This window comes from Aquarana catesbeiana, linkage group LG01 (genome assembly GCF_042186555.1).
Source record: "Aquarana catesbeiana isolate 2022-GZ linkage group LG01, ASM4218655v1, whole genome shotgun sequence".
In the NCBI taxonomy this organism is placed as follows: domain Eukaryota; kingdom Metazoa; phylum Chordata; class Amphibia; order Anura; family Ranidae; genus Aquarana; species Aquarana catesbeiana.
The window spans coordinates 718,853,984-718,880,702 of NC_133324.1; the positions used below are offsets into that span (position 1 = coordinate 718,853,984).

The following is a 26,719-nucleotide window of genomic DNA, read 5'->3' on the forward strand; positions in this document are numbered from 1 at the left end:
TTTTTTTACACTACACATTGGTTGGGACCACTACTTTTTTTTGTGAATTGACTTCCACTTCTGTTTTATGCGGCATTTTCCGAGCATTTTTACTTTATGTGGTAAATACCACAAGCAGTAGTGAATTGACATTTGTCACACTTACCCATGTGCATCCTCTTCTATACAGATTCTAAGTGATTGCTCCACTATGATCTGTATACTATTTTCACTACTGCTCAGCAGGAAGATACAGTATCTTCATGGTACTGACAAACGAGAAGATACATTTCGGATCTATCTATCTATCTATCTATCTATCTATCTATCTATCTATCTATCTATCTATCTATCTATCTATCTATCTATCATTTGTTATGCATTCCTTTTGCTCAGATTTATGCCAGGTTCTGACAACCAGCTGTCAATTTGCTCAGATTCATATCCTGCTATGATCTCTGCCTGTCTGCCAGAGTTCATTGCAGGCCAGGAAACAGGACTGCTAATGAATAAGCTTATTGGGGCATTCAAGAGGACCCAGCCAGAGGAAGGAAGACAGGGAGGCTGGACTTAATAAGGACAAAGATCCTTCACTATACTTTATATTTGTGTTTTAGACATAACCTCAGATATGCTTTTGCCTATTAAGCTATAATACTAAAGGGCTGTCCATATCATTCACTCCATAGTAGATATGGTTGTTCATATGTAGCACCAGATATGGCTTAACCGTCTAGGCTAGCACATATTTCTCAGGACCTTCATACATTAATACATGGTTGACAGTAAACACATAAAAAATATATAAATAAGGTATAGTTTGCTCTACAAATATGTATAGGATGATAGAATGATTAATTAAATTCAGCTTTACCTGCTGAAGCCCATAAGGTATACATGAAGTAGTGTTTGACTGATAATAACAAAATATAATGTTGTTTAACAGTTTTCTGTTTTCCAGTTTACATTTTTATAAGATTGATGGCACTGGGCGGACTGGGGGTGATAATCCAGAATTATGTATCTGTTAAGAATTATTTATCATATACCACTTAGTGGTATTGCTATGTTTTGGTATCTGGGATCACTGACTATGGCTGTTACTTTGTGATGGTGTTACTGCCATCTAGTGCAACACAGGACAGTCTATTTACTATGGCATTCTCTCTACATAGCAGAATCTTTTAGATGACAGTACAACAACTGTATTATAGGAATAAATTGACTGAAGCACGTAAGTTCAGTAATCCTGGCATTTCCCCCATGCTAAAACCCCATTTATAGTTTCACCAAGTACTCCATTTGCTATGGTACATCACACATGCTTAAACTGTTCCCTATATGGGGTACCTACGATCACCCACGTTTTTGGGAATCCTAGCAATAACCCTGGCACATTGTATAGTCACAGCCTTTTATAGTTAGAAGCTGTTCTTTAAAAGACAGACCCATGTTTTAGGTGTGTTTCTTTAACGGAAAAGGAAACTGAGCCTTACTAAAGTACTTATTTCTGTGCTTTACTCTTCCTGCAGTCAAGGTGATGTGTATTACTACTGCCAGCTCTGCACTTTTTGTCTATATCATCAACATGATCTAGAGTTCACTGCAGCTTCTGGTTTAAGCAAGTTGGATGCTGCCCCTGGGTGATAGTGGGTGTAATATTTCATTTGTATGGTCCTTGTGATAGTCTGGGCTGCAGTAAATTGTTTTTGAGAAGGGACTTTCAATTTCACTTCATTTTTATCCATCATCAGGCCTGGATTTATCATCTTCTAGACACCAAACTTTTTTCAGTGATGCCAACTCTGCTTGCGCAAATGCTTGGAATTTTTATGCAGTATGCGTGATGCTATGTCCAAGATGATAAAATATCTAGCTGTATCCAAAGACTTAACTATAGCTATTCCAGGCAGTGAGCATGACAAGCTGCCAGCAGCCCAGGGGAACCAGTAAACAGACAAAACAATCATGTTTACAGGTTTTCTTTCCACCAAAAGCATGAGACATCTGAAAAATTATATTTAACCCAAATCCAGGCAAAAATGAAATTGAAATAGTGGATTGTGCATCATTGACCTTACTCTTCAGTCTTGATTTCAAACAACCCTTCCTATGCCATCCTGCTGTGTAATGGATCAAAATCACAGTTTCTCTATGAACCATACTAATTTCCTATCCCGGGGACCAGACATTTTTCCCTGCTCATTATCTTCTTGGGCACAGGTCACCTCTCCCCCCATGAGTTTTCCTGCCTCTGGAGCCTATGAGAGAAGACCCGACCACTGGAAATGCCACCTCCACCAACAGGATGTGTACAAGCAGTGATGAGGACACTCAAAGAAGGACTCCAGGAAGTAAACATAATAAGATAAAGTCATATGACTGTGGCTTCTAGTAAGAAAATTGTGCATTTGGATATTTTTTTTTTTTTGTGCATACCAGCAGTTAGTTAAAAGGGGGTGGGAGTGAGGGTTGCTAATATCCTGGAGATGGGCTTTAATTTTAATGCAATAATCAATAAAAGTGAAGTTGTTCATAAGCATTAGATGATATTAGCAAACCTGCCCAATCTGTCAATGATTTTATGTCTATGTGGTAACCGGAAATACCGTTTGCCGAAGTTCATTGGGGAAAACAGTGACTGGGTTGCTTAGAACACTATATCCAATTCCTTTGCGTTCCTTTAATAGATCACTGCTCAAGGTGCTGCAGCCCCAATCCAAAGGCCAAGAAATAAAGGTTGCCTAATGAAACTGTTTATGATAAGGAACGCATGCAGTGGCTGATGCCTTACCATTTGCTATGTAACAGCAGCACTCCCTGACGAACGACATGGGCTTATCTAAGATGTGGAGTCTAAGCACCAGCTGGTCCTCATCAGATTTCCTGAAAATGGGCTGGGGGTCCTAGTTGCCCTTGCTGCAGGCTGGTACCAGGTTGTGACCCTTAGAATTGTCCTGCCAATGGGGTGAACGAGGACAAGAAAGCTACAGTGTAAACACTAGAGAATCAGTAAGAAAATACTTAGGGCCGGGCAGGGGTCGAGGCAGGCAGCAAACAAAAAAGTAGTTAGGTCAGCAACAGTCAGGAAATCTCACAGATAAGTATTATAGCTCTTTGTAACAAGGGGTAGTTGGTGAGAAGAAACAGCACCAGGTACTTCCAGAACTGATGCTTAAATGGCCTTTAGGCCAGAGGACACACCCAGCCGCATTTCAGGAGTTCTGGAAGGAAGTTATGGCAGGGATTCTATGGGCACCTTTGGAAGTAATGGCAGAGATTCTGCAAGTTCATTGATATTACTGAACAGGCAGGAAAGAGATTAGCACAAGTCCACAACACTCTACAACATATAGTTATGCTATAAATGAATAATCCTAATAGTGGTTGTATACCATACTGTGCAAATATGCAAAATAAACTGCAAAATATATAAGTGCAAACAAAGTATGTGCAAAAACAATGTAATAATAAATCTGTATAAAAATGTATCTATGTAAAAAATGATTCCTAGTGCAAAAATACTTGTGTCTTTTAGAATCATAACATACACCAGTAATCTTATAGTGTCTCAAAAAGTGAATATAAATCCAAAATGACTGAAAAAATTACGATGACTCTCCAAGTGCTTCCACCGCAGTGGGTCCTTCCCCAATAACACTAGGTCAAACTCACCAAATGAATCAGCTGGTAAGATTATAAACCAGCAAGTAAGCTCGATATCACCAAGCACTTCTTCACTGTATTCATCAATCAGAGTCTAATCACGCCATTTGACATAGAATGAGTAAGAAGAAAGGAGAGTGGAGGCTTCCCATAGCGTAATAAAGTTTCAACAGACTTTACTAAAATCAATGCTCCGACCACTACACATGATATTGTAAGCATCCCTGCCCCACTCTATGCATGTTTTGTCCACTGACGTCCTCACGGAGCGGCTGCTCAGCTCAAAGAAGTCGTTGTACCCCGGTTACGCGATCGGGGTACAACGACTTCTTTGAGCTGAGCATGTTATCCTTAGGCAGGCACTTGGAGCATGTTAGCGCAATAGCATTGATTTTAATAAAGCCTGTTGAAACTTTATTCTATTGGAAGCCTCCCCTCTCCTTTCTTATTATTCATTCTATGTAAAATGGCGTGATGATACTCGTCTTTTTTTTCTCTCTTTAAACACACTGTAAACACACTGTACATTGCTGGTTGCTGAGGAGGGGGCTGGGAAGCTGCGTCCTTAACAACCGATGAGTCATGAGCTGTCAGCGGGATTCCCGCTGACAGCTGAATGAAAAAAAAATTGGCGGCAAAAAAAATTGCAAAATTTGTGTCCCCCCCCCCATGTCCATACCAGGCACATCGGGTCTAGTATGAATTCAAAGGGGAACCCCCATGCCAATTTTTTTTTAAATGGTGTGGGGTCCCCCATAAAATTCATACCAGACCCTTATCTGAGCATGCAGCCCCGCAGGTCAGGAAAGGGAGTGGACGAGCGAGTGGCCCCCCTCTCCTGAACCATACCAGGCCGCATGCCCTCAACATGAGGAGATGGGTGCTTTAGGGTGGGGGGCTCTGGATCCCGACCCCCCCATGTGACCCCCCTATGTGAATGAGTAGGGGGTACATTGTACCCCCTACCCATTCACCCCAAAAAGCAGTGAAATGTTAAAAAAAACAAGAGCTGATTTTTGACAAGTCCTTTATTAAAAAAGAAAAATATCCCGTCGTAGCTCCAGTGTGTCTTCTTTCTCTGGTGCCTCGCCGCCAATTACCCGCTAAAAACAAAAAAAGCCGATCTTCTTATAAGGCTGTCTTCCTTCGTTATGTTGTTGCCCACTGTCTGGCGTTTCTTATATAGCCATGGGGCGCTCCTTAGCAACCAGCTATAGACAGTTTTTAACCACTTGACAACTGGGCACTTAAACCCCCTTCCTAACCAGACCAATTTTCAGCTTTTGGTGCTCTCACATTTTGAATGACAATTACTCAGTCATGCAACACTGTATCTTTATGAAATTTTTGTCCTTTTTTTCACACAAATAGAGCTTTCTTTTGGTGGTATTTAATCACCTATGGGTTCTTTATTTTTTGCGCCGTAAAAGAAAAAAGACCGAAAAATCTGTAAAAAAATACATTTTTCTTCATTTCTGTTATAATATTTTGCAAATTATTAATTTTTCTTCATATATTTTGGCCAAAATTTATACCGCTACATATCTTTGGTAAAAATAACCCAAATCGGTGGATATTATTTGGTCTTTTTGAAAGTTATAGAGTCCAAAAGCTGTGGTGCGAATATCTGAAAATTGATCACACCTGAAGTACTGACGGCCTATCTCATTTCTTGAGACCCTAACATGCCAGAAAAGTAAAAATACCCCCCAAATGACCCCTTTTTGGAAAGAAGACATTCCAAGGTATTTAGAAAGATGCATGGTGAGTTTTTTGAAGTTGTCATTTTTTCCCACAATTCTTTGCAAAATCAAGGTTTTTTTTTTACTTTTTTTTTTTTCCACAAAATTGTCATATTAGCAGGGTATTTCTCACAGACCGCATATGCATACCACAAATTACACCCCAAAACACATTCTGCTATTACTCCTGAGTACGGCGATACCACATGTGTGAGACTTTTACACAGCGTGGCCACATACAGAGGCCCAACATGCAGGGGAGCACCTTCAGGCGTTCTGGAGCACCCAGGCCAATTCTGACATTTCTCTCCTACATGTAAAAATCATCATTTATTAGCTAGAAAATTACTTAGAACCCCAAAACATTATATATGTTTTTTTAGCAAAGACCCTAGAGAATACAATGACGGTCGTTGCAACTTTTTATCTCGCACGGTATTTGCGCAGCAATTTTTTTAACGCTTTTTTTTTGAAAAAAAATGTTTTGTGCTTTACAAAAACCAAAACAGTAAAGTTAGCCCAATGTTTTTGCATAATGTGAAAGATGAAGTTACGCCGAGTAAATAGATACCCAACATGTCACCCTTCAAAATTGCACGCGCTTGTGGAATGGCGCCAAACTTTGATACTCAAAAATCCCCATAGGCGACGCTTTAAAATTTTTTACTGGTTACATGTTTTGAGTTACAGAGGGGGTCTAGGGCCAAAATGATTGCTCTCGCTCTACCGATCGCAGCGATACCTCACGTGTGTGGTTTGAACACCGTTTTCATATGTGGGCGGGACTTACGTATGCGTTCGCTTCTGTATGCGAGCACACAGGGACAGGGCCGCTTTAAAATTTTTATTTTTTTTTTATTGTTCATTTTACTTTATTTATTTTAGTTTGATGCTTTTTTCCAAAAAAAAAAAAATTTTTGACCACTTTTATTCCTATTACAAGGAATGTAAACATCCTTGTAATAGGAATATGGCATGACAGGTCCTCTTTACAGTGAGATATGGGGTCAATAAGACCCCACATCTCACCTCTAGGCTGGGAAGCCTGAAATTAAAAAAAAAAAAAAAAAAAAAACGATCCTGGCTTCGATCGTAGCTGTGAGTCGGTAGAAGCGCGGGAGGGGGGGACATCCCTTCTCGCCTCCCGTAAGAACAATCAAGCAGTGGAACAGCCGCTATGATCATTCTTATGGTGTAGGGAATCGCCGGCTGAAAAAGCTGATATCTGAATGATGCCTGTAGCTGCAGGCATCATTCAGATATCCCCGCACAAAGTCAAGGACGTTGTATGACGGCCGGCAGGCGGGAAGTGGTTAAAACACATTTTTTTTTTAACACAAAGTTGTCCTTTTATACAATATTTCTACCACATTACATGTACATACCAAAAATGACACCCCGAAATAGATTCTCCTACTCCTCCCGAGTACGGCGATACCACATGTGTGAGACTTCCACAGCTTGGCCACATACAGGGGCCGAGTACAGCCGAGCATGGCTCAGCATGGCAGGGTATGGCTGGGTATGGCGGGGTATTGCGGAGTATGGCGGGGTATTGCGGAGTATGGCGGGGTATTGCGGAGTATGGCCGGGTATGGCGGAGTATGGCGGGGTATGGCGGAGTATGGCAGGGTATTGCGGAGTATGGCGGAGTATTGCGGGGTATGGCGGAGTATGGCGAAGTATGGCGGAGTATGGCGGGGTATGACGGGGTATGGTGGGGTATGGCGGAGTATAGCGGGGTATGGCGGAGTATGGCGGGGTATGGCGGAGTATGGCGGGGTATGGCGGGGTATGGCGAGGTATGGCGGAGTATGGAGGGGCATGGCTGAGTATGGCGGGGTATGGCGGGGTATGGCAGGGTAATGCGGGGTATGGCAGGGTAATGCGGGGCTTTGCAGAGTATTGTGGGGCTTTGCAGAGTATTATGGGGGTATTGCAGAGTAATGTGGGGCTTTGCAGAGTATTATGGGGGTATTGCAGAGTAATGTGGGGCTTTGCAGAGTATTATGGGGGTATTGCAGAGTAATGTGGGGCTTTGCAGAGTATTATAGGGGCTTTGCAGAGTATTGCACAGCAGAAGGGATGGCTGAGCATGGATGGATGGATGGATGTCTCTATATAGTACGTCCTCCCAGAGTTAAGCAACCGCCCTGCAGCCGTCATTCGGCTATGGGCCGGTTGTTAAGTGGTTAAACATAAAAATAAAAACACTTTTGTTTCTAATGCGATTACATTGAAGTCTATTACATGCAAAACGCGGAAAAACAGTCCCTGAGCCTTTCCAAAAATGCACCGGCCACAAAACGCATTCATGTGAACGTGTACCATAAGAAACAATGTTAAATGCAAACTTCAAAACACACTAAAAAGCGCATATGTGTTAACCTAGGGTAAAGGCATCTTCACCAGAATATAAATAGTTGCACAATTACTTTGGAATTTACTGGACTTTATGCATATTAATTGTTTACACTTTATTTGAGATTGATGGCACTTTACTGATACATAGTGGATATATGACAGTCATTTATTGAGTTTTCCTAATATTTTTTAATAAGGGTAAGCACAGCTCCTGATCATTGTAATAAAGATTTTACGAGTACTATTGAAATTACAGGTAAGGATTCTGGAAGTCCTGGTAGAAGTCCTGGTGATCTTGGAGATACTGTAAGGCTGGCCATACATGAAACAAATTATCTGAATGCCCCATCCACCCAGTTGAGGTGGATGGGGAAAATCATTCCCGCTGTACTGTTGTGTTCTGACAGCGAACTTTCCTCACTGTCAGAATACACTGATCAGTGTTGCCGGCTATAGCCGGCGGCACTGATCGTACCGGAAAAAACGAACAGGCTGGTTGTACACAAGTCAATCGATCAACTTCTGTACAACTAGCCTGCCCATACATGGATCAAAATACGTCCAGTCCCCGCTGAGCTGTCTAAAGTTTGATCCATGAATGGCTGCCCACACAATCTAGTATGCATAGATAACTTTAGTTTTTGGTTTATCATTAAACATTTATGCCAGCTTTTTCATTGTGCTATTATTAAAACACAGCTAGAAGTGATGGAAATTACATTACAAAAAGCAAAATACAGTGGGTCAAAAAAGTATTTAGTCAGCCACCAATTGTTCAAGTTCTCCCACTTAAAAAGATGAGAGAGGCCTGTAATTGTCATCATAGGTATACCTCAACTATGAGAGACAAAATGTGGAAACAAATCCAGACAATCACATTGTCTGATTTTTGAAAAAATTTATTTGCAAATTATGGTGGAAAATAAGTATTTGGACACCTACAAATAAGCAAGATTTCTGGCTCTCACAGACCTGTATCTTCTTCTTTAAGAGGCTCCTCCACTCATTACCTGTATTAATGTTTGAACTTGTTACCAGTATAAAAGACACCTGTCCACAACCTCAAACATTCACACTCCAAACTCCACTATAGTGAAGACCAAAGAGCTGTCGAAGGACACCAGAAACAACATTGCAGACCTGCACCAGGCTGGGAAGACTGAATCTGCAATAGGCAAGCTGCTTGGTGTGAAGAAATCAACTGTGGGAGCAATAATTAGAAAATGGAAGACATACAAGACCACTGATAATCTCCCTTGATCTGGGGCTCCACGCAAGATCTCACCCTGTGGGGTCAAAATGATCACAAGAACGGTGAGTAAAAATCCCAGAACCACACGGGGGGACCTAGTGAATGACCTGCAGAGAGCTGGGACCAATGTAACAAAGGCTACCATCAGTAACACACTACGCCGCCAGGGACTCAGATCCTGCAGTGCCAGACGTGTCCCCCTGCTTAAGCCAGTACATGTCTGGGCCTGTCTGAGGTTTGCTAGAGAGCATTTGGATGATCCAGAAGAGGATTGGGAGAATGTCATATGGTCAGATGAAACCAAAGTAGAACTGTTTGGTAGAAACACAACTCGTGTTTGGAGGAGAGAGAATGCTGAGTTGCAAGCAAAGAACACCATACCTACTGTGAAGCATGGGGGTGGCAACATCATGCTTTGGGGCTCTTTTTTTCTGCAAAGGGAACAGGACCACTGATCCGTGTACATGAAAGAATGAATGGGGCCATGTATCGTGAGATTTTGAGTGCAAACCTACTTCCATCAGCAAGGGCATTGAAGATGAAAGGTGGCTGGGTCTTTCAGCATGACAATGATCCCAAACACACCGCCCGGGCAACAAAGGAGTGGCTTCGGAAGAAGCATTTCAAGGTCCTGGAGTGGCCTAGCCAGTCTCCAGATCTCAACCCCATAGAAAACCTTTGGAGGGAGTTTAAAGTCCATGTTGCCCAGCGACAGCCCCAAAACATCACTGCTCTAGAGGAGATCTGCATGGAGGAATGGGCCAACATACCAGCAACAGTGTGTGACAACCTTGTGAAGACTTACAGAAAACGTTTGACCTCTGTCATTGCCATCAAAGGATATATAACAAAGTATTGAGATGAACTGTTGATATTGACCAAATACTTATTTTCCACCATAATTTGCAAATAAATTCTTTCAAAAATCAGAAAATGTGATTGTCTGGATTTGTTTCCACATTTTGTCTCTCATAGTTGAGGTATACCTATGATGACAATTACAGGCCTCTCTCATCTTTTTAAGTGGGAGAACTTGCACAATTGGTGGCTGACTAAATACTTTTTTCCCCCACTTTACTACAGAAAGGAAGTTTATGGAAGGGACTTTTGGAAAGGCACCACTATGACAAATATATATCCAACAAGAAAAACTCGCTGCTCCAGGTGAGATGATCTAGACAGGTGCTTGCCTCCGCATGCAGTCAATAAAAGAAGAATTGGCTGCACTTCGTACTGGATCAAAATTCTTATTTATTCAGAACATCCCAAGTGTTGACAAAAGACAGAAAACTGGTAGATGTATTTCACACGCTCCAAAGGTGCTTAATCATTACTAATGATAATGATTATTGATTATGATAATGATTAAGCACACTTGGAGTGTGTGAAATTCATCTACCAGCTTTTGTCAACACTTGGGATGTTCTGAATAAATACGAATTTTGATCCAGTATGGAGTGCAGCCATTTCTTCTTTTAATGACAAATATATCAAATACAAATATAATTTTATACAATATATATATACAATCTTAAAGGGGTCGTAAAGGCTCGTGTTTTTCACCTTAATGCATCTTATGCATTAAGGTGAAAAAACACCTTGCAGTCACTTGCCCCCCTGTTTTATTTACCTAAACCCCAAATTTCTGTTGGCGTGTCCCCGCTGTCCCTCTCTCCATGGGTTCCCAGCTCTTGATTGGATAGATTGATAGCAGCGCAGCCATTGGCTCCATCTGCTGTCAATCAAATCCAATGACGCCGGCGCTGGGGGGCGGGGCCGAGTCCTGCATTTGGCCTCTATGGACGCCGAATGCTGGACTCGGGAGCGTGCCCGCAAGGTAACTCCCTCAGGAGAGTGCTTCTCCAAGGGGGTTATCTAATGCTGGGAGGAGCCGCAAGAGCCACCGAGGGACCCCAGAAGTTTGGGGCCACTCTGTGCAAAACGAGCTGCACAGTGGAGGTAAGTATAACATGTTTATTATTTAAAAAAATTAAAAATGATTCTTTAGTATCACTTTAAGACACTAAAAAAATACATTCAACAGTAAATGCAAAATTTGCACAGGATGATAGGGCTTTCTTCATGCAAGAAAAAGCTCTAGATCCCAAATGTTTGGGGATCTAGAGCTTTTTCTTGCATGAAGAAAGTCCTATCATCCCATGCAAATTTTGCATTTACTGTTTCATGTATTTTATTAGTGTCTTAAGATTGTATTTAAAGGGGTTGTAAACCCTTGTGGTTTTTCACCTTAATGCATTCTATGCATTAAGGTGAAAAAGGTGAAAAACCTTCTATAGTGCAGCACCCCCCCAGACCCCCTCTTTTAATCACCTGAGCCCAGTCTTTCCAGCGCCAAGAACGAGCACACCAGCTCCAGCCGGTGTCTCGGGTCCTGATTGAATAGATTGATAGCAGCGCAGCCATTGGCTCCCGCTGCTGTTAATCAAATCCAATGAGGCGGGTGTCAGGGGGCGGGGCCGAGTCCTGCTGTTTGTGTCAATAGATGCAGTAGCAGGACACGGAAGCGCGCCCGCACAAGTGCCCCAAAGGAGAGCAGCTCTCCAACAGGGCACTCGAGTAGAGAAGGAGCCAGGAGCGCTGCTGAGGGACCCCAGAAGAGAGCCACTCTGTGCAAAACCAACTGCACAGAGGAGGTAAGTATGACATGTTTGTTATTTATTTATTTATTTATTTATTAAACAAAGCTTTAGTTACCCCTTAAAAATTATATTCGTATTTTATATATTTGCTATAGTGGTGCCTTTCCAAAAATCCCTTTGATAAACCTCCTTTCTGTATCTACTTACCAGGATGCGGCACCATCATGGCTACCAAACTGGGCATTCAGACGCAAAATACTAATTTCTTTTTTCCTGCTTACCATTTTGCCACAAGCAGGGGCACATTTAGAAAGTAGTGAATGTGACTTTCACCAAATATTGGTGGCGAAGCAATCACTGTCATTTAAAAATCCTTCTGACTGGAAAATTCACCTGCAGTAAATATTTGGTGAACGTCAGATTCATTACTTTATAAATTCGCCCCAAAGTTAAACGGTCTTCTATAACCCAATAAAAGAGTGATCATTTCAATTTAAAAGTCTTCATATATTTAGTCCCTCTTTGGCAAACCACTCTTATAGCATATGCCTTTCAAAGTACAGTCTAATACAACATCATCAATGTACATTTTTAAATGTTTTCTTTTTAACTTTTGACCAACAGCATCAATGGTTTTCGAACCTTTAGTGCAAAGAGCAAGCTACAGAATTTGTCAGCACCGCAATAGTTAATGTGTAGCATAGACGGATGAGGTAGGCGTGCTCTAGTGTGTAGTGCTAGCTGTGAGGCTGATCTCCCCTTTACTCTCTTTCGCTCTCTCATACTAGCAACATGGCTGCTGACATTGTGCTGCTTGCTGCTGTTTCTCTACTGTCTGCCTGCCAGCTAGGTAAGATCTGTACTCTGTTGGCCAATGAGCATGATGTGCCTTGATGTGTGCCAGAGGTAAGGTTCCTATCTATGTTTCTAGATGATCAGGGAAAAGTTTTCTACACAATTTAATGTGTTGGGACCTTGTATGCTTCTGTCTACATTCTAGCAGCAGTAATGCTCTGGACCAGATGTTGTGATGACAGAAGCAACCTTGAAGCTATCAGATGTTTCTGATTATTACCTGTTTGGAAAGGTCACCATATTGGGCGGTAAGATCCTTTTGATCCCAGCGTTTCCTGTACCTTTTGGATTTAATTTAAAAGGCATCCTTCGGGCGATATGCAGTAAGGCCTTGCCTTGATCATGTGTCATTTCCAAAGAAAAGGTTTACCCAAAAATAAAAATATTAGTCCAAGGAAATGTACCTCTAGGTTGTCCCCTTCTTCGTACCATGGGGAAAGAAGGGCACATAATGTCATACCCTTATTGTGTATTCCCCAATAAGATGCCCTGTGGTATGATCACCTTATGCAAAAATATTTACATTGTTTAAGAAATATTAGTACACATGTAGGAACATCTGTCATCCATGCTAATATGTATTTGCTATAGTTCTATTGTTAAATTAACAACTTTAAAACTACTTTAGCATATTATGGGTTATTTATTCTTATCGGAAGAAAAGGTTCATTTTCAACCTTTTGTTTAACACAGATTTAACCAGTGATTTTTTTTCTCTTTTCTTTTTACAATAATACATTGAAAACTACATTACAGTGCAATTTTCAATAATGTGATAATTCAGGCCTATAGCTATATTTGCAGTTGAAATCCACGTATGTAAACTGCTTAAGTTATTATGAGATTTGTAATTCTAGCCTTGTGACTCAAATATCTCTGCCACACTGCACAGCCAGGGAAATGACTTTCTAATTTCCTGGGTCAGGGTTACAGCTTCTTGATTGGGCAGAAGTGACCGCTCTGATTCGGGGTGAAGTGAGCAGGCTGGAAGCAGAGAGGTGTCACCGGAAGCTGCAAAGATAAACCAGGAAATAGGGTTGTCACCTGTCTGGCTGTGCAGTGTGGTGTGTTAGATGTGTTGATCACTACAGTGCTCAAATTGGATACAGTATATGTCAAATGGTTTCAGATGGTCAAGTGTAAATTTAGTGGTTAGCCAACCAATCGGCTGGGACGGGCACTTTTTATATTGCATTCATTATCCTGGTTTAGCATATATAGTCTGCACAGGACAAGGCAATACATTAGGGGCTAATTAGAAAAATGGCTTAGGCTGGTTTTAGCTATAGGAGTTCAGACTTTTAAGTGTAATGCCAAGTACACACAAGCGGAATTTTCGTCTGACGTTTTGACGGAGTTCCAACGAAACAGACTTGCCTACACACAATCACACCAAAGTCCGACTGATTTGAACGTGGTGACGTACGACCGGACTAGAATAAGGAAGTTCATAGCCAGTAGCCAATAGCTGCCCTTGCGTCATTTTTGATCCGTCATGCTAGCATACAGACAAATGGATTTTTTGATAGGACTCGAGTCTGTCGGAAAGATTTGAAACATGTTCTATTTCTAAAGTCCATCAGATTTTTCGACAGAAAAGGTCTGGTGAAGCCCACACACGATCGAATTGTCCGACGGATTTGTTCCTTTGCTGTCGATAAGTCCAGTCGTGTGTACACGGCATTAGGGAGGGTAAGGGCATACCTTAAGGGGATATGTTTTAAGGGGTGGTAATTATTACAGGCAATGGTGTGCACTGCCTATTGTATTGGTGTGCACCTGAAAGCTCAAACACACATGCATGTGTGTGTGTGTCTACATGTATATGGCCCCGGTACATTAATCTCCCTGCTGGCACAGTGAAAGAGAATTGCGTAAGCAAATGGGGTAAGTGGGAGATTTTTCCCATCTCCCTGCCAGCACACAGAGCGATAATGCTAATATGCACTAGGCTATTAGGGTACCCGGCACACCATGTGTGCACACCTATGATTAAAGGTTCATTTTAGAGCTTAGGCTATATTTTAGTGTTAAAGACAAAGTATAGATAAAGCTTTTTTGTCTGTACTTCTCTTATGGATCACAGGAGTGCAGTTTGTTCTGCACTCCTGTGACTCATTTTAAGCTGATGTCACAGAGCTGGTTCAATGCTCTGAAAAGATCCCATATGGTCAGGATCCATCCAGATGCCTGGACCGGCAGCTGGCTCAGCCTCTCAGCGTGCTGCAAAGAGCCTGAACCAGCTGCTTCTGCCCCCTCCACAGTCCAGCGCTCCAATGAGAAATGGAGAGGCAGAGCAGAAAGCTGGCAACTGACAGCCTGAAGACTGAGAGCTGAGTGATCAGCAGTGTTTGATCACTCAGTTCCCATGCTTAGAGCCGGCAGGGGACAAGTGCAGCATCAGAACGAATCTGATGCTACATCCACAAGTTGACTATATATATATATATATATATATATATATTTATTTATTTATTTTTCCTTTTTAGTAGAACACACTTCTCTTTTAAGGAATAGGTTCAGAGTTATCCTTAGTTTACAGGTGAGTGTTAAAGTATATCCAAAGACAAAAAAGTTTTTGGATAAAGTAGGTGGAGGTCAAAACCACTATCATTATTTTTAGTTTTTTGCCATCTGTGTCCCTTCACTTCCATTTCTGTAGACTAAATGGATATAGAGAGTATATCGGAAACTCTCTCTTTGATGGTTGTCACAGGAGCAGGTGTCCCTATCAGATTTCCCCTCTATTCCTGTTCTGGTGGCAACTCAAAATTTTGGAATTACCTTCACTTTCATTCCCGGTTATCAAGACAATTGGAGAGCGTAAATCTCTTTAACAGGGAGACAGACAGTAACATAAAACTAACAGTGGCCCTAAATTCTTACCTCCCTATCCAATATAAAATATATAAAATACCTTCAGGTATTTTTGAATCTTTCAGTTACAGGATCTAGTGTTAGATAGTTTTGTAAAACACTTGAAAGCTACAACTATCCACACCAGTTCTAAAACTCTCCAGTCCTTATCTGAGCCCTCAACTAGCACTTCTCTGTTCCTGGTGAGAGCTGCTAGAACTCTACAGCTTGAGGGCACATATCCTTCTTTATATAGTAATGGAGAATGTGCTCACCTGTTAAGTTTTGATGCTTGTGTAGGTGCAATGCATAAACTCAATTTGACACATACAGTAAGTCAACCCTCAAGTCCTGCCAGTAGTTTGTGGATCCCAAATAGGTAAGTAAACTGTATGGTGGAGATGTTTATTCCTCCACCTCTGCACTTGGAAAAACAGTCACAAAACATTCACTGATGGAGGACCTGGGGGCAGGTTTTGGAAAGCATGGTTACACACTCTGCTATGCTCAAAATATCTTAAAGTGGATTTACTCCCACAATCTCCTATAATCATAAAAACCACATAGAAGGAACAGAAAACATGGTCATGAGATGATCTAATTTCTTGGGGATTGAACAAAGGGTGAGGTTATTTTGCAATTGGTGTCCCACAGCTGTAACACTTTCCACAGCCACACCCAAATCTAGAAATCCCCCCTGGGTGGAAAATCCATGCTGGAAAAGCAATACTAATCATAAACAGATTGCACATGTATTAATTTTTAACTGATCAAGAACAGCTGTAGATTTGTTACCATATCCTATATCTTGAGAATAAGTAGATAGCAGACTTTTCACTTTTACAGGCTTCTCAAAGGGGTGGTGGTTCTTGGGCTCTAAAAGACCCTTAATGTTTCCATTTGGAGTACCTGTCACCTGCCCATGCTATCAAATAGGGGGCCTGTTAGCCCCTTTGTGAAAAACCAGAAAGTTAAAAAAGTGTAAAAATAGAATTACATAAAATAAATAAAAATAATTTAAAAATGTTGCACAAACCCAATATAAAAGGTGCAGCGTATGGTGAGCACATGTATGTAAACATCAATTGTGGCTTACATGTGAGGTATCATCGCAAACATTAGAGTAAGATCAGTAATATTAGAGAGAGACGCCTATAGAGAATTTTGGTACCAACATTCTTTGCAATTCCATGGGCGTGTGCAATTTAAAGAGTTGACGTGTTTGGTATCTATTTACTCAACACAACAATGCCATCTTTTATATTTTACCACAAACTGGGTATAATATTATCTTTTTAGTGTATTCTTAATTCATAAAAATATTTGATTTGATAAATAACTCTGCAAATATCATGCGACATAAAAAAATTTCAACTACCACCATTTTATTCTCCAGAGTCTCTGCTTTCAGAAAGTATATACTTTGGGGGGGGTGTTGGGTTTCCTCAAAAAAAATTGCAAATTTTAACATGTGTACAAAAATGAAAAAATTGCCCAGTAGGCAAGTGGTTAAAGTGATTGTAATGGTTAGTTTTTAAAAAATAGCAAACATACTTACCTGCTCTGTGCTAAGGTTTTGCACACATCAGCCCCGATCCTCCTCTTCATCGCATGCCCCCACGGAGAGCCGCTTTCCATGGGGGAACCCGTGCGGGCGCGCTCACGATTCCTGCTGCTGCGTCCATTGACACAGACAGCAGGACTGGGCCCCACTCTCGTGTCACTGGATTGAATAGAATGCATTAACCAGTTGCCAACCGCCGCACGACGATGTACGTCGGCAGAATGGCACGGGCAGGCATAAGGACTTACCTGTACGTCCTTGCCTGCCCGCGGGCGGGGGGTCCAATACGTCCCCCCCTGGTGCCCGCGGCGGTCGGATTCTCGTCAGGGGTGATCAAAGGTGAGGGGGAGGCCACTCATTCATGGCTCCCCCCTCGCGATCGCTCCTGGCGAATGAAATGCTTCCTCGGCTTCTGTATAGTAAACAGAAGCGGAGGAAGTGATGTCATCGCTCCTCGGCTCGGTATTTTCCGTTCCGGCGCCGAGGAGAGAAGACATCGATGTGAGTGCACAAACACTACACACACAGTAGAACACGCCAGGCATACTGTACACCCCGTAACAAGACACTGGTCACCGCCCACACCCATAACTGGCCTTCACAGTAAGGAGCACATGGAGGGCATATACATACAAGAAAAAGACAATTCCATAGCTCAACTCACCAACCAGTCTGCTGACCAACCAAATTTACCTGTCTAACCGTATGTTAAAGGCAGGGGTTTAGTTAGCACACATTTGCAAACGCATGTGAAAGCTGCAAGGCCTCGTCAAGGCACCCTGTATTACTTGCAGTCCTATTTGGGTCGGGGACACACTGGACGCCTCTGCTGCTTTTGCTGGGTGTCCAGTGTGTGTCCTGTCCCTTTAAGGGGGCTAGGGCGGCCTCCTGGCTCACCTGTCTCACACCTATCCATTCAATGCATGTGCTTCCACTGTGGAGACACTTATAAATTTAGTGTTAGGACTGCAAGTAATACAGGGTGCCTTGACGAGGCCTTGCAGCTTTCACATGCGTTTGCAAATGTGTGCTAACTAAACCCCTGCCTTTAACATACGGTTAGACAGGTAAATTTGGTTGGTCAGCAGACTGGTTGGTGAGTTGAGCTATGGAATTGTCTTTTTCTTGTATACTGTACACCCCCCCCCCCCACCGTCACACTGACACCAAGCAGTTTTTTTTTTTTTTTCTGATTACTGCATTGGTGTCAGTTTGTGACAGTTAGTGTGGTAGGGCAGTTAGTGTTAGGCCCCCTTTAGGTCTAGGGTAACCCCCTAACCCCCCCTAATAAAGTTTTAACCCCTTGATCACCCCCCGTCACCAGTGTCACTAAGCGATCGTTTTTCTGATCGCTGTATTAGTGTCACTGGTGACGCTAGTTAGGGAGGTAAATATATAGGTTCGCCGTCAGCGTTTTATAGCGTCAGGGACCCCCATATACTATCTAATAAATGTTTTAACCCCTTGATTGCCCCCTAGTTAACCCTTTCACCAGTGATCACCGTATAACTGTTATGGGTGACGCTGGTTAGTTAGTTTATTTTTTATAGTGTCAGGGCACCCGCCGTTTATTACCTAATAAAGGTTTAGCCCCCTGATCGCCTGGCAGGGATATAACTTAGGTTTTAGGGTCAGATAAGGTCTGCGTCGCCCCAGGCAGCGTCAGGTTAGCGCCAGTACCGCTAACACCCACGCACGCACCATACACCTCCCTTAGTGGTATAGTATCTGAACGGATCAATAGTTTTTTTGGTAGCGTTTTGGTGAACTGGCAAGCACCAGCCCCAGGCAGCGTCAGGTTAGTGCCAGTAGCGCTAACACCCACGCACGCATCGTACACCTCCCTTAGCGGTATAGTATCTGAACAGATCAATATCTGATCCAGTCAGATCTATACTAGCGTCTCCAGCAGTTTAGGGTTCCCAAAAACTCAGTGTTAGCGGGATCAGCCCAGATACCTGCTAGCACCTGCATTTTGCCCCTCCGCCCGGCCCAGCCCACCCAAGTGCAGTATCGATCGATCACTGTCACTTACAAAACACTAAACGCATAACTGCAGCGTTCGCAGAGTCAGGCCTGATCCCTGCGATCGCTAACAGTTTTTTTGGTAGCGTTTTGGTGAACTGGCAAGCACCAGCGGCCTAGTACACCCCGGTTGTAGTCAAACCAGCACTGCAGTAACACTTGGTGACGTGGCGAGTCCCATAAGTGCAGTTCAAGCTGGCGAGGTGGCAAGCACTAGTAGTGTCCCACTGCCACCAAGAAGACAAACACAGGCCCGTCGTGCCCATAGTGCCCTTCCTGCTGCATTCGCCAATCCGAATTGGGAACCCACCACTTCTGCAGCGCCCGTACTTCCCCCATTCACATCCCCAACCAAATGCAGTTGGCTGCATGAGAGGCATTCTCTTTATGTCCTCCCGAGTACCCCTACCCAACGAACCCCCCCAAAAAAGATGTCGTGTCTGCAGCAAGCGCGGATATAGGCGTGACACCCGCTATTCTTGTCCTTCCTGTCCTGACAATCCTGGTCTTTGCATTGGTGAATGTTTTGAACGCTACCATACACTAGTTGAGTACTAGCGTAGCGTACAGCATTGCACAGACTAGGCACACTTTCACAGGGTCTCCCAAGATGCCATCGCATTTTGAGATTTTTTTGTCTTCAGGTATACCATTCAGCTGCAGCGCGGATTTATTTATCTTGACAGCAACAGTGTTTGCTCCCATGATATATAAAGCCGTGACTCCAGCGGAGGTGATATATGCCGAAGCATGGGGGCAGCAGGGGCGGAGGAGCGATTTGCTCCTAACTTTTGGGGCAGATGCCCCCATGCTTCAGCATATATAAATGGTGCATGTATGCCCATCATTAGAAGTGGGTGGATGAAATTAGGTATTCTAATGGTGGGCATACCCACCAATCAATCTCTTTTTTTCGTTCAGCCCACAGGCTGCATGAAAAAAAAAGATTACAATATATGCCCAACAAGGACCAGCAACGTACTGGTATGTTGCTGGACTTTGAGTGGTTATGCCAGAATGATGCCTGCAGGTTTAGGTATCATCTTGGTATCATTCTTTTCAGCCAGCGGTCGGCTTTCATGTAAAAGCAATCATAGTGGCTAATTAGCCTCTAGACTGCTTTTACAAGCAGTGGGAGGGAATGCCCCCCCCCCCCCACCGTCTTCCATGTTTTTCTCTGGCTCTCCTGTCCCAACAGGGAACCTGAGAATGCAGCCGGTGATTCAGCCAGCTGACCATAGAGCTGATCAGAGACCAGAGTGGCTCCAAACATCTCTATGGCCTAAGAAACCGGAAGCTACGAGCATTTCATGACTTAGATTTCGCGGATGTAAACAGCGCCATTGGGAAATTGGGAAAGCATTTTATCACACCGATCTTGGTGTGGTCAGATGCTTTGAGGGCAGAGGAGAGATCTAGGGTCTAATAGACCCCATTTTTTTCAAAAAAGAGTACCTGTCACTACCTATTGCTATCATAGGGGATATTTACATTCCCTGAGATAACAATAAAAATGATAAAAAAAAAAATGAAAGGAACAGTTTAAAAATAAGATAAAAAAGCAAAAAAATAATAAAGAAAAAAAAAAATAAAAATAAAAAAGCACCCCTGTCCCCCCCTGCTCTTGTGCAAAGGCGAACGCAAGCGTCTGTCTGGCGTTAAATGTACACAGCAATTGCACCATGCATATGAGGTATCACCGCGAAGGTCAGATCGAGGGCAGTAATTTTAGCAGTAGACCTCCTCTGTAAATCTAAAGCGGTAACCTGTAAAGGCTTTTAAAGGCTTTTAAAAATGTATCATCTTTTATCAAATGGATCATCTTTTTTATTTCATCAAACATTTGGGCAATATAGTGTGTTTTTAGTGCATTAAAATTGAAAAAAGTGTGTTTTTTTCCCCAAAAATGCGTTTGAAAAATCGCTGCGCAAATACTGTGTGAAAAAAAAAATGAAACACCCACCATTTTAATCTGTAGGGCATTTGCTTTAAAAATATATATGTTTGGGGGTTCAAAGTAATTTTCTTGCAAAAAAAATAATTTTTTAATGTAAACAAAAAGTGTCAGAAAGAGCTTTGTCTTCAAGTGGTTAGAAGAGTGGGTGATGTGTGACATAAGCTTCTAAATGTTGTGCATAAAATGCCAGGACAGTTCAAAACCCCCCCAAATGACCCCATTTTGGAAAGTAGACACCCCAAGCTATTTGCTGAGAGGCATGTCGAGTCCATGGAATATTTTATATTGTGACACAAGTTGCGGGAAAAAGACATTTTTTTTTTTTTTTTGTGCACAAAGTTGTCACTAAATGATATATTGCTCAAACATGCCATGGGAATATGTGACATTACACCCCAAAATACATTCTGTTGCTTCTCCTGAGTACGGGGATACCACATGTGTGAGACTTTTAGGGAGCCTAGCCGCGTACGGGACCCCGAAAACCAAGCACCGCCTTCAGGCTTTCTAAGGGCATAAATTTTTGATTTCACTCTTCATTGCCTATCACAGTTTCGGAGGCCATGGAATGCCCAGGTGGCACAAACCCCCACCCCTAAATGACCCTATTTTGGAAAGTAGACACCCCAAGCTATTTGCTGAGAGGTATAGTGAGTATTTTGCAGACCTCACTTTTTGTCACAAGGTTTTGAAAATTAAAAAAAGAAAAAAAAGAATTTGTTTTCTTGTCTTTCTTCATTTTCAAAAACAAATGAGAGCTGCAAAATACTCACCATGCCTCTCAGCAAATAGCTTGGGGTGTCTACTTTCCAAGATGGGGTCATTTGGGGGGGGGGTTGTGCCATCTGGGCATTCCATGGCCTCCGAATCTGTGATAGGCAGTGAAGAGTGAAATAAAAAATGTACGCCCTAAGAAATCCTGAAGGCGGTGATTGGTTTTCGGAGCCCCGTACGCGGCTAGGCTCCCAAAAAGTCCCACACATGTGGTATCCCTGTACTCAGGAGAAGCAGCTAAATGTATTTTGGGGTGCAATTCCACATATGCCCATGGCCTGTGTGGGCAATATATAATTTAGTGACAACTTTGTGCAAAAAAAAAAAAAATTGTCACTTTCACGCAACTTGTGTCAAAATATAAAATATTCCATGGACTCAACATGCCTCTCAGCAAATAGCTTGGGGTGTCTACATTCCAAAATCGGGTCATTTTGGGGGGGTTTGTGCCATCTGGGCATTTTATGGCCTTCAAAACTGTGATAAGTAGTGAGGAGTGAAATAAAAAATTTACGCCCTTAGAAATCCTGAAGGCGGTGATTGGTTTTCGAGGCCCCGTACGCGGCTAAGGTCCCAAAAAGTCCCACACATGTGGTATCCTCGTACTCAGGAAAAGCAGCTGAATGTATTTTGGGGTGCAATTCCACATATGCCCATGGCCTGTGTGAGCAATATATCATTTAGTGACAACTTTTTTAAATTTTTTTTTTTTTTTTGTCATTATTCAATCACTTGGGACAAAAAAAATTAATATTCAATGGGCTCAACATGCCTCTCAGCAATTTCCTTGGGGTGTCTACTTTCCAAAATGGGGTCATTTGGAGGGGTTTTGTACTGCCCTGCCATTTTAGCACCTCAGGAAATGACATAGGCAGTCATAAATTAAAGGCTGTGTAAATTCCAGAAAATGTACCCTAGTTTGTAGGCGCTATAACTTTTGCGCAAACCAATAAATATACACTTATTGACATTTTTTTTTACCAAAGACATGTGGCCGAATACATTTTGGCCTAAATGTATGACTAAAATTGAGTTTATTGGATTTTTTTTTATAACAAAAAGTAGAAAATATCATTTTTTTTCAAAATTTTCGGTCTTTTTCTGTTTATAGCGCAAAAAATAAAAACGGCAGAGGTGATCAAATACCATTAAAAGAAAGCTCTATTTGTGGGAAGAAAAGGACGCAAATTTAGTTTGGGTACAGCATTGCATGACCGCGCAATTAGCAGTTAAAGCGACGCAGTGCCAAATTGTAAAAAGTGCTCTGGTCGGGAAGGGGGTAAATCCTTCCGGGGCTGAAGTGGTTAAGGTGAAAAACCTTGAGACTTTACAACTTTAAGGATAAGTTTACCTTTTGTGTCAGAGTGTTACATATAACATGTTACTGTAGCACCGGCCCCCAAACCCCCCCGATCCTCTGTTCCTATAACAAAAAAAAACGTGGCTAGACTCGCACAGATGAAGGACTAACAAGCTTAGGACTTCACCTGCACCCCTGGACTAGATGGGTTGCCCCTGGAGTTCTATGCGACCTATTCGGAGATTCTTATCCCAAAACTCAAGGCGCTGTACCAATCCATATTTGATACCAACTCACTTCCTATATCCATGCAAGAAGCCCAAATAATTGTACTTCCCAAACCTGGACAAGACCCCCAATACCCTGAATCATACCGGCCTATCTCACTATTGCAGGTAGATATTAAAATACTAGCTAAAATATTAGCTAACAGGATGAATACAGCTATACTTACGTTAATACATCCGGATCAAACAGGCTTTATGCCAGGAAAGAATACTGCCATGAACATCAGAAGGTTGTATATGAATATTCAGGCGCAACATGATAACTCCGGTACCAAGGTAGTGGTAGCACTAGATACAGCCAAAGCCTTCGATTCAGTAAAGTGGTCATATCTATGGGAGTACCTATATAACTATAGCTTTGGTCCACAATTCATAAAATGGGTAAAACTCCTGTACCAGACACCCAAAGCGAGAATATTTGTGAATGGATGGCTCTCGGAGCAGTTCCCACTGGAAAGGGGTACACGCCAGGGATGTCCCCTATCTCTCTTAGGCCCGGTTCACACTTGTGCGATGAGAGAACACTGCAAATCCACTGCGGGTTCTCACGAATCGCTGGGGAGTGTCAATACATTGTTAACGACACCCCCAGTTCAGCTTGCATATCGCACTGCGAACTGACAGTTCCTACATGAATCGGATCACATATGTGTGAACACACATGCGATGCGATTCTGGTCTGAACAGAAAAAAGGGTCCTGTGCGTGTTTGGACCGAATGCGGCGTGATATCAGCCATACTATCTGTATGGCTGATATCGCACCGCACAGACATCGCATGTAATGTGAACAGCAGTGCGCTGCGAATTACATGCGATGTCTGGCATTGCACAAGTGTGAACCGGGCCTTACTGTGCGCCTTAGCCGCTGAACCACTGGCAATTGCCATCAGAGCAGATCCTAATATTGTGGGCTTGCGGCGAGGTCACACAGTAGATAAGATAGGCCTATATGCCAATGACACCATATATTTAGCGGATCAGGGCCCATCACTTCAAGCAGCACTGAGAATAATCGAACAAATGGGTAGTTTCTCAGGACTACGTATAAACTGGGACAAGTCTCTAATTCTCAGTACTGACATCTTTCCCCACCTCAAGACCACCCCATCACTACCATTATCCAGAGTGTCCAAAATTAAATACTTAGGGGTGGAGTTCACCAGGACTCTGGCAGACTATACACCCATGAATGTTACACCAATTTTTGAGATGATTAAGTCCAAAACTCAGACATGGTCTAGATAACCATTAGGGATAATGGAACGCATAAACATAATAAAAATGATCTTACTATCTAAAATTCTTTACATGGTATGGCATTCTCCCCTCTATATCCCCTTTAAAATCTTTAAGCAAATGGAAGGCATTCTGAACTCATTTCTATGGGGGAATGGCAGACACAAATTTGCATGGCATGTTCTAAAGACCCCCACAGATATGGGGGGGGGGTATCTTTTCCTGACTTACAAGATTATTACTTGGCAGCTAAACTCTCCCATATGTACCACTTCAACAAAACTGAACTGCAACGCTACAGATCCTTAGTGTGCAACAAACCCGGGCACCTGGCATTCACCCCACTCCAGGCTATCCTTTGTGGGAAACAAACAACTAAAAAAAACGCAAGATACAACACGGGAATGCTGCTTCATCATCAGAGGGTATGGAAAACTGCTCTGAAAAAACAAAACACAGGGAAAATACACTCCCATACTCCATTATTGCTCAACAGCCACATACCTGAAATAGAATCAATCCCAGACTCGGCAGTATGGGCTACATATGGAATAATATATATATACATCAAGTATTATCTAACTCTGGACTTAAACCGTTTCAAACACTCAAAGAGGAGTACACACTCCCAAACCACCTAGTATTTAAATATTTACAACTTCGCCATACAATAAGAACCCAATTGCCAAGTATAGAGATAGCGACAGATCCTCCCCCTGTACTAAGTATAATTATGGGAGAGGACCCCTCTAAACTTATATCGAACCTGTATCATGCTCTTAGACACCAGAGGTCGATAACAATTGTACAAAAGGCAAAAGCAGTATGGGAGCAGGATACAGGCCCAATAGAAGAGGCAGACTGGGATGAAATACTACTTGAAGGAACCAAGGCAGTATCCCCCAAAATATAACATAGACTGACACAACTATATATATCCTACATAAAGCTTACCTGACACCATTGAAAAAGGCAAAGTTCCAGTGTACATATGATCCGATGTGCCATATATGTCAGGCTGCCCCAAGCACCTTCTACCATTTAATATGGAATTGCCCAAATGTTCAGGCAAATTGGACTCAAATTGTTTGTTTTCTACGTGACAATATGGGATCCCCTGTAGTCCTTGACCTTAAATTATGTCTATTGGGACTATTGCCAGATGTCGAAATGGACAAATACCAAGCTACATTTACAGCGGGGATGGAAAGTATTCAGACCCCCTTAAATTTTTCACTCTTTGTTATATTGCAGCCATTTGCTAAAATCATTTAAGTTCATTTTTTTCCTCATTAATGTACACACAGCACCCCATATTGACAGAAAAACACAGAATTGTTGACATTTTTGCAGATTTATTAAAAAAGAAAAACTGAAATATCACATGATCCTAAGTATTCAGACCCTTTGCTCAGTATTTAGTAGAAGCACCCTTTTGATCTAATACAGCCATGAGTCTTTTTGGGAAAGATGCAACAAGTTATACACACACGGATTTGGGGGTCCTCTGCCATTCCTCCTTGCAGATCCTCTCCAGTTCTGTCAGGCTGGATGGTAAACGTTGGTGGACAGCCATTTTTAGGTCTTTCCTGAGATGCTCAATTGGGTTTAAGTCAGGGCTCTAGCTGGGCCATTCAAGAACAGGCACGGAGTTGTTGTGAAGCCACTCCGTTATTTTAGCTGTGTGCTTAGGGTCATTGTCTTGTTGGAAGGTAAACCTTCGGCCCAGTCTGAGGTCCTGAGCACTCTGGAGAAGGATATCCCTGCACTTGGTCGCATTCATCTTTCCCTCGATTGCAACCAGTCGTCCTGTCCCTGCAGCTGAAAAACATCCCCACAGCATGATGCTGCCACCACCATGCTTCACTGTTGGGACTGTATTGGACAGGTGATGAGCAGTGCCTGATTTTCTCCACACATACCGCTTAGAATTAAGGCCAAAAAGTTCTATCTTGGTCTCATCAGACCAGAGAATCTTAGTTCTCACCATCTTGGAGTCCTTCAGGTGTTTTTTTAGCAAACTCCATGCAGGCTTTCATGTGTCTTGCACTGAGGAGAGGCTTCCGTCGGGCCACTCTGCCATAAAGCCCTGACTGGTGGAGGGCTGCAGTGATGGTTGACTTTCTACAACTTTCTCCCATCTCCCGACTGCATCTCTGGAGCTCAGCCACAGTGATCTTTGGGTTCTTCTTTACCTCTCTCACCAAGGCTCTTCTCCCCCGATAGCTCAGTTTGGCTGGACGGCCAGCTCTAGAAAGGGT

At 42.5% G+C, this 26,719-nt stretch overlaps 1 protein-coding gene across 1 annotated transcript in view; it reads left to right on the forward strand.

Moving 5' to 3' along the window:
- The first annotated feature begins 12,329 nt into the window (after positions 1-12,329).
- The window catches only part of LOC141111865 (microsomal glutathione S-transferase 2-like), a 38,251-nt gene continuing 23,861 nt past the window's right edge, over positions 12,330-26,719 (forward strand). Inside the window, exon 1 of the mRNA XM_073604048.1 lies at positions 12,330-12,453. Within this exon, the coding sequence (XP_073460149.1) occupies positions 12,396-12,453 (58 nt within the window). The 5' untranslated portion in view covers positions 12,330-12,395. The remainder of the gene's footprint in view (positions 12,454-26,719) is intronic.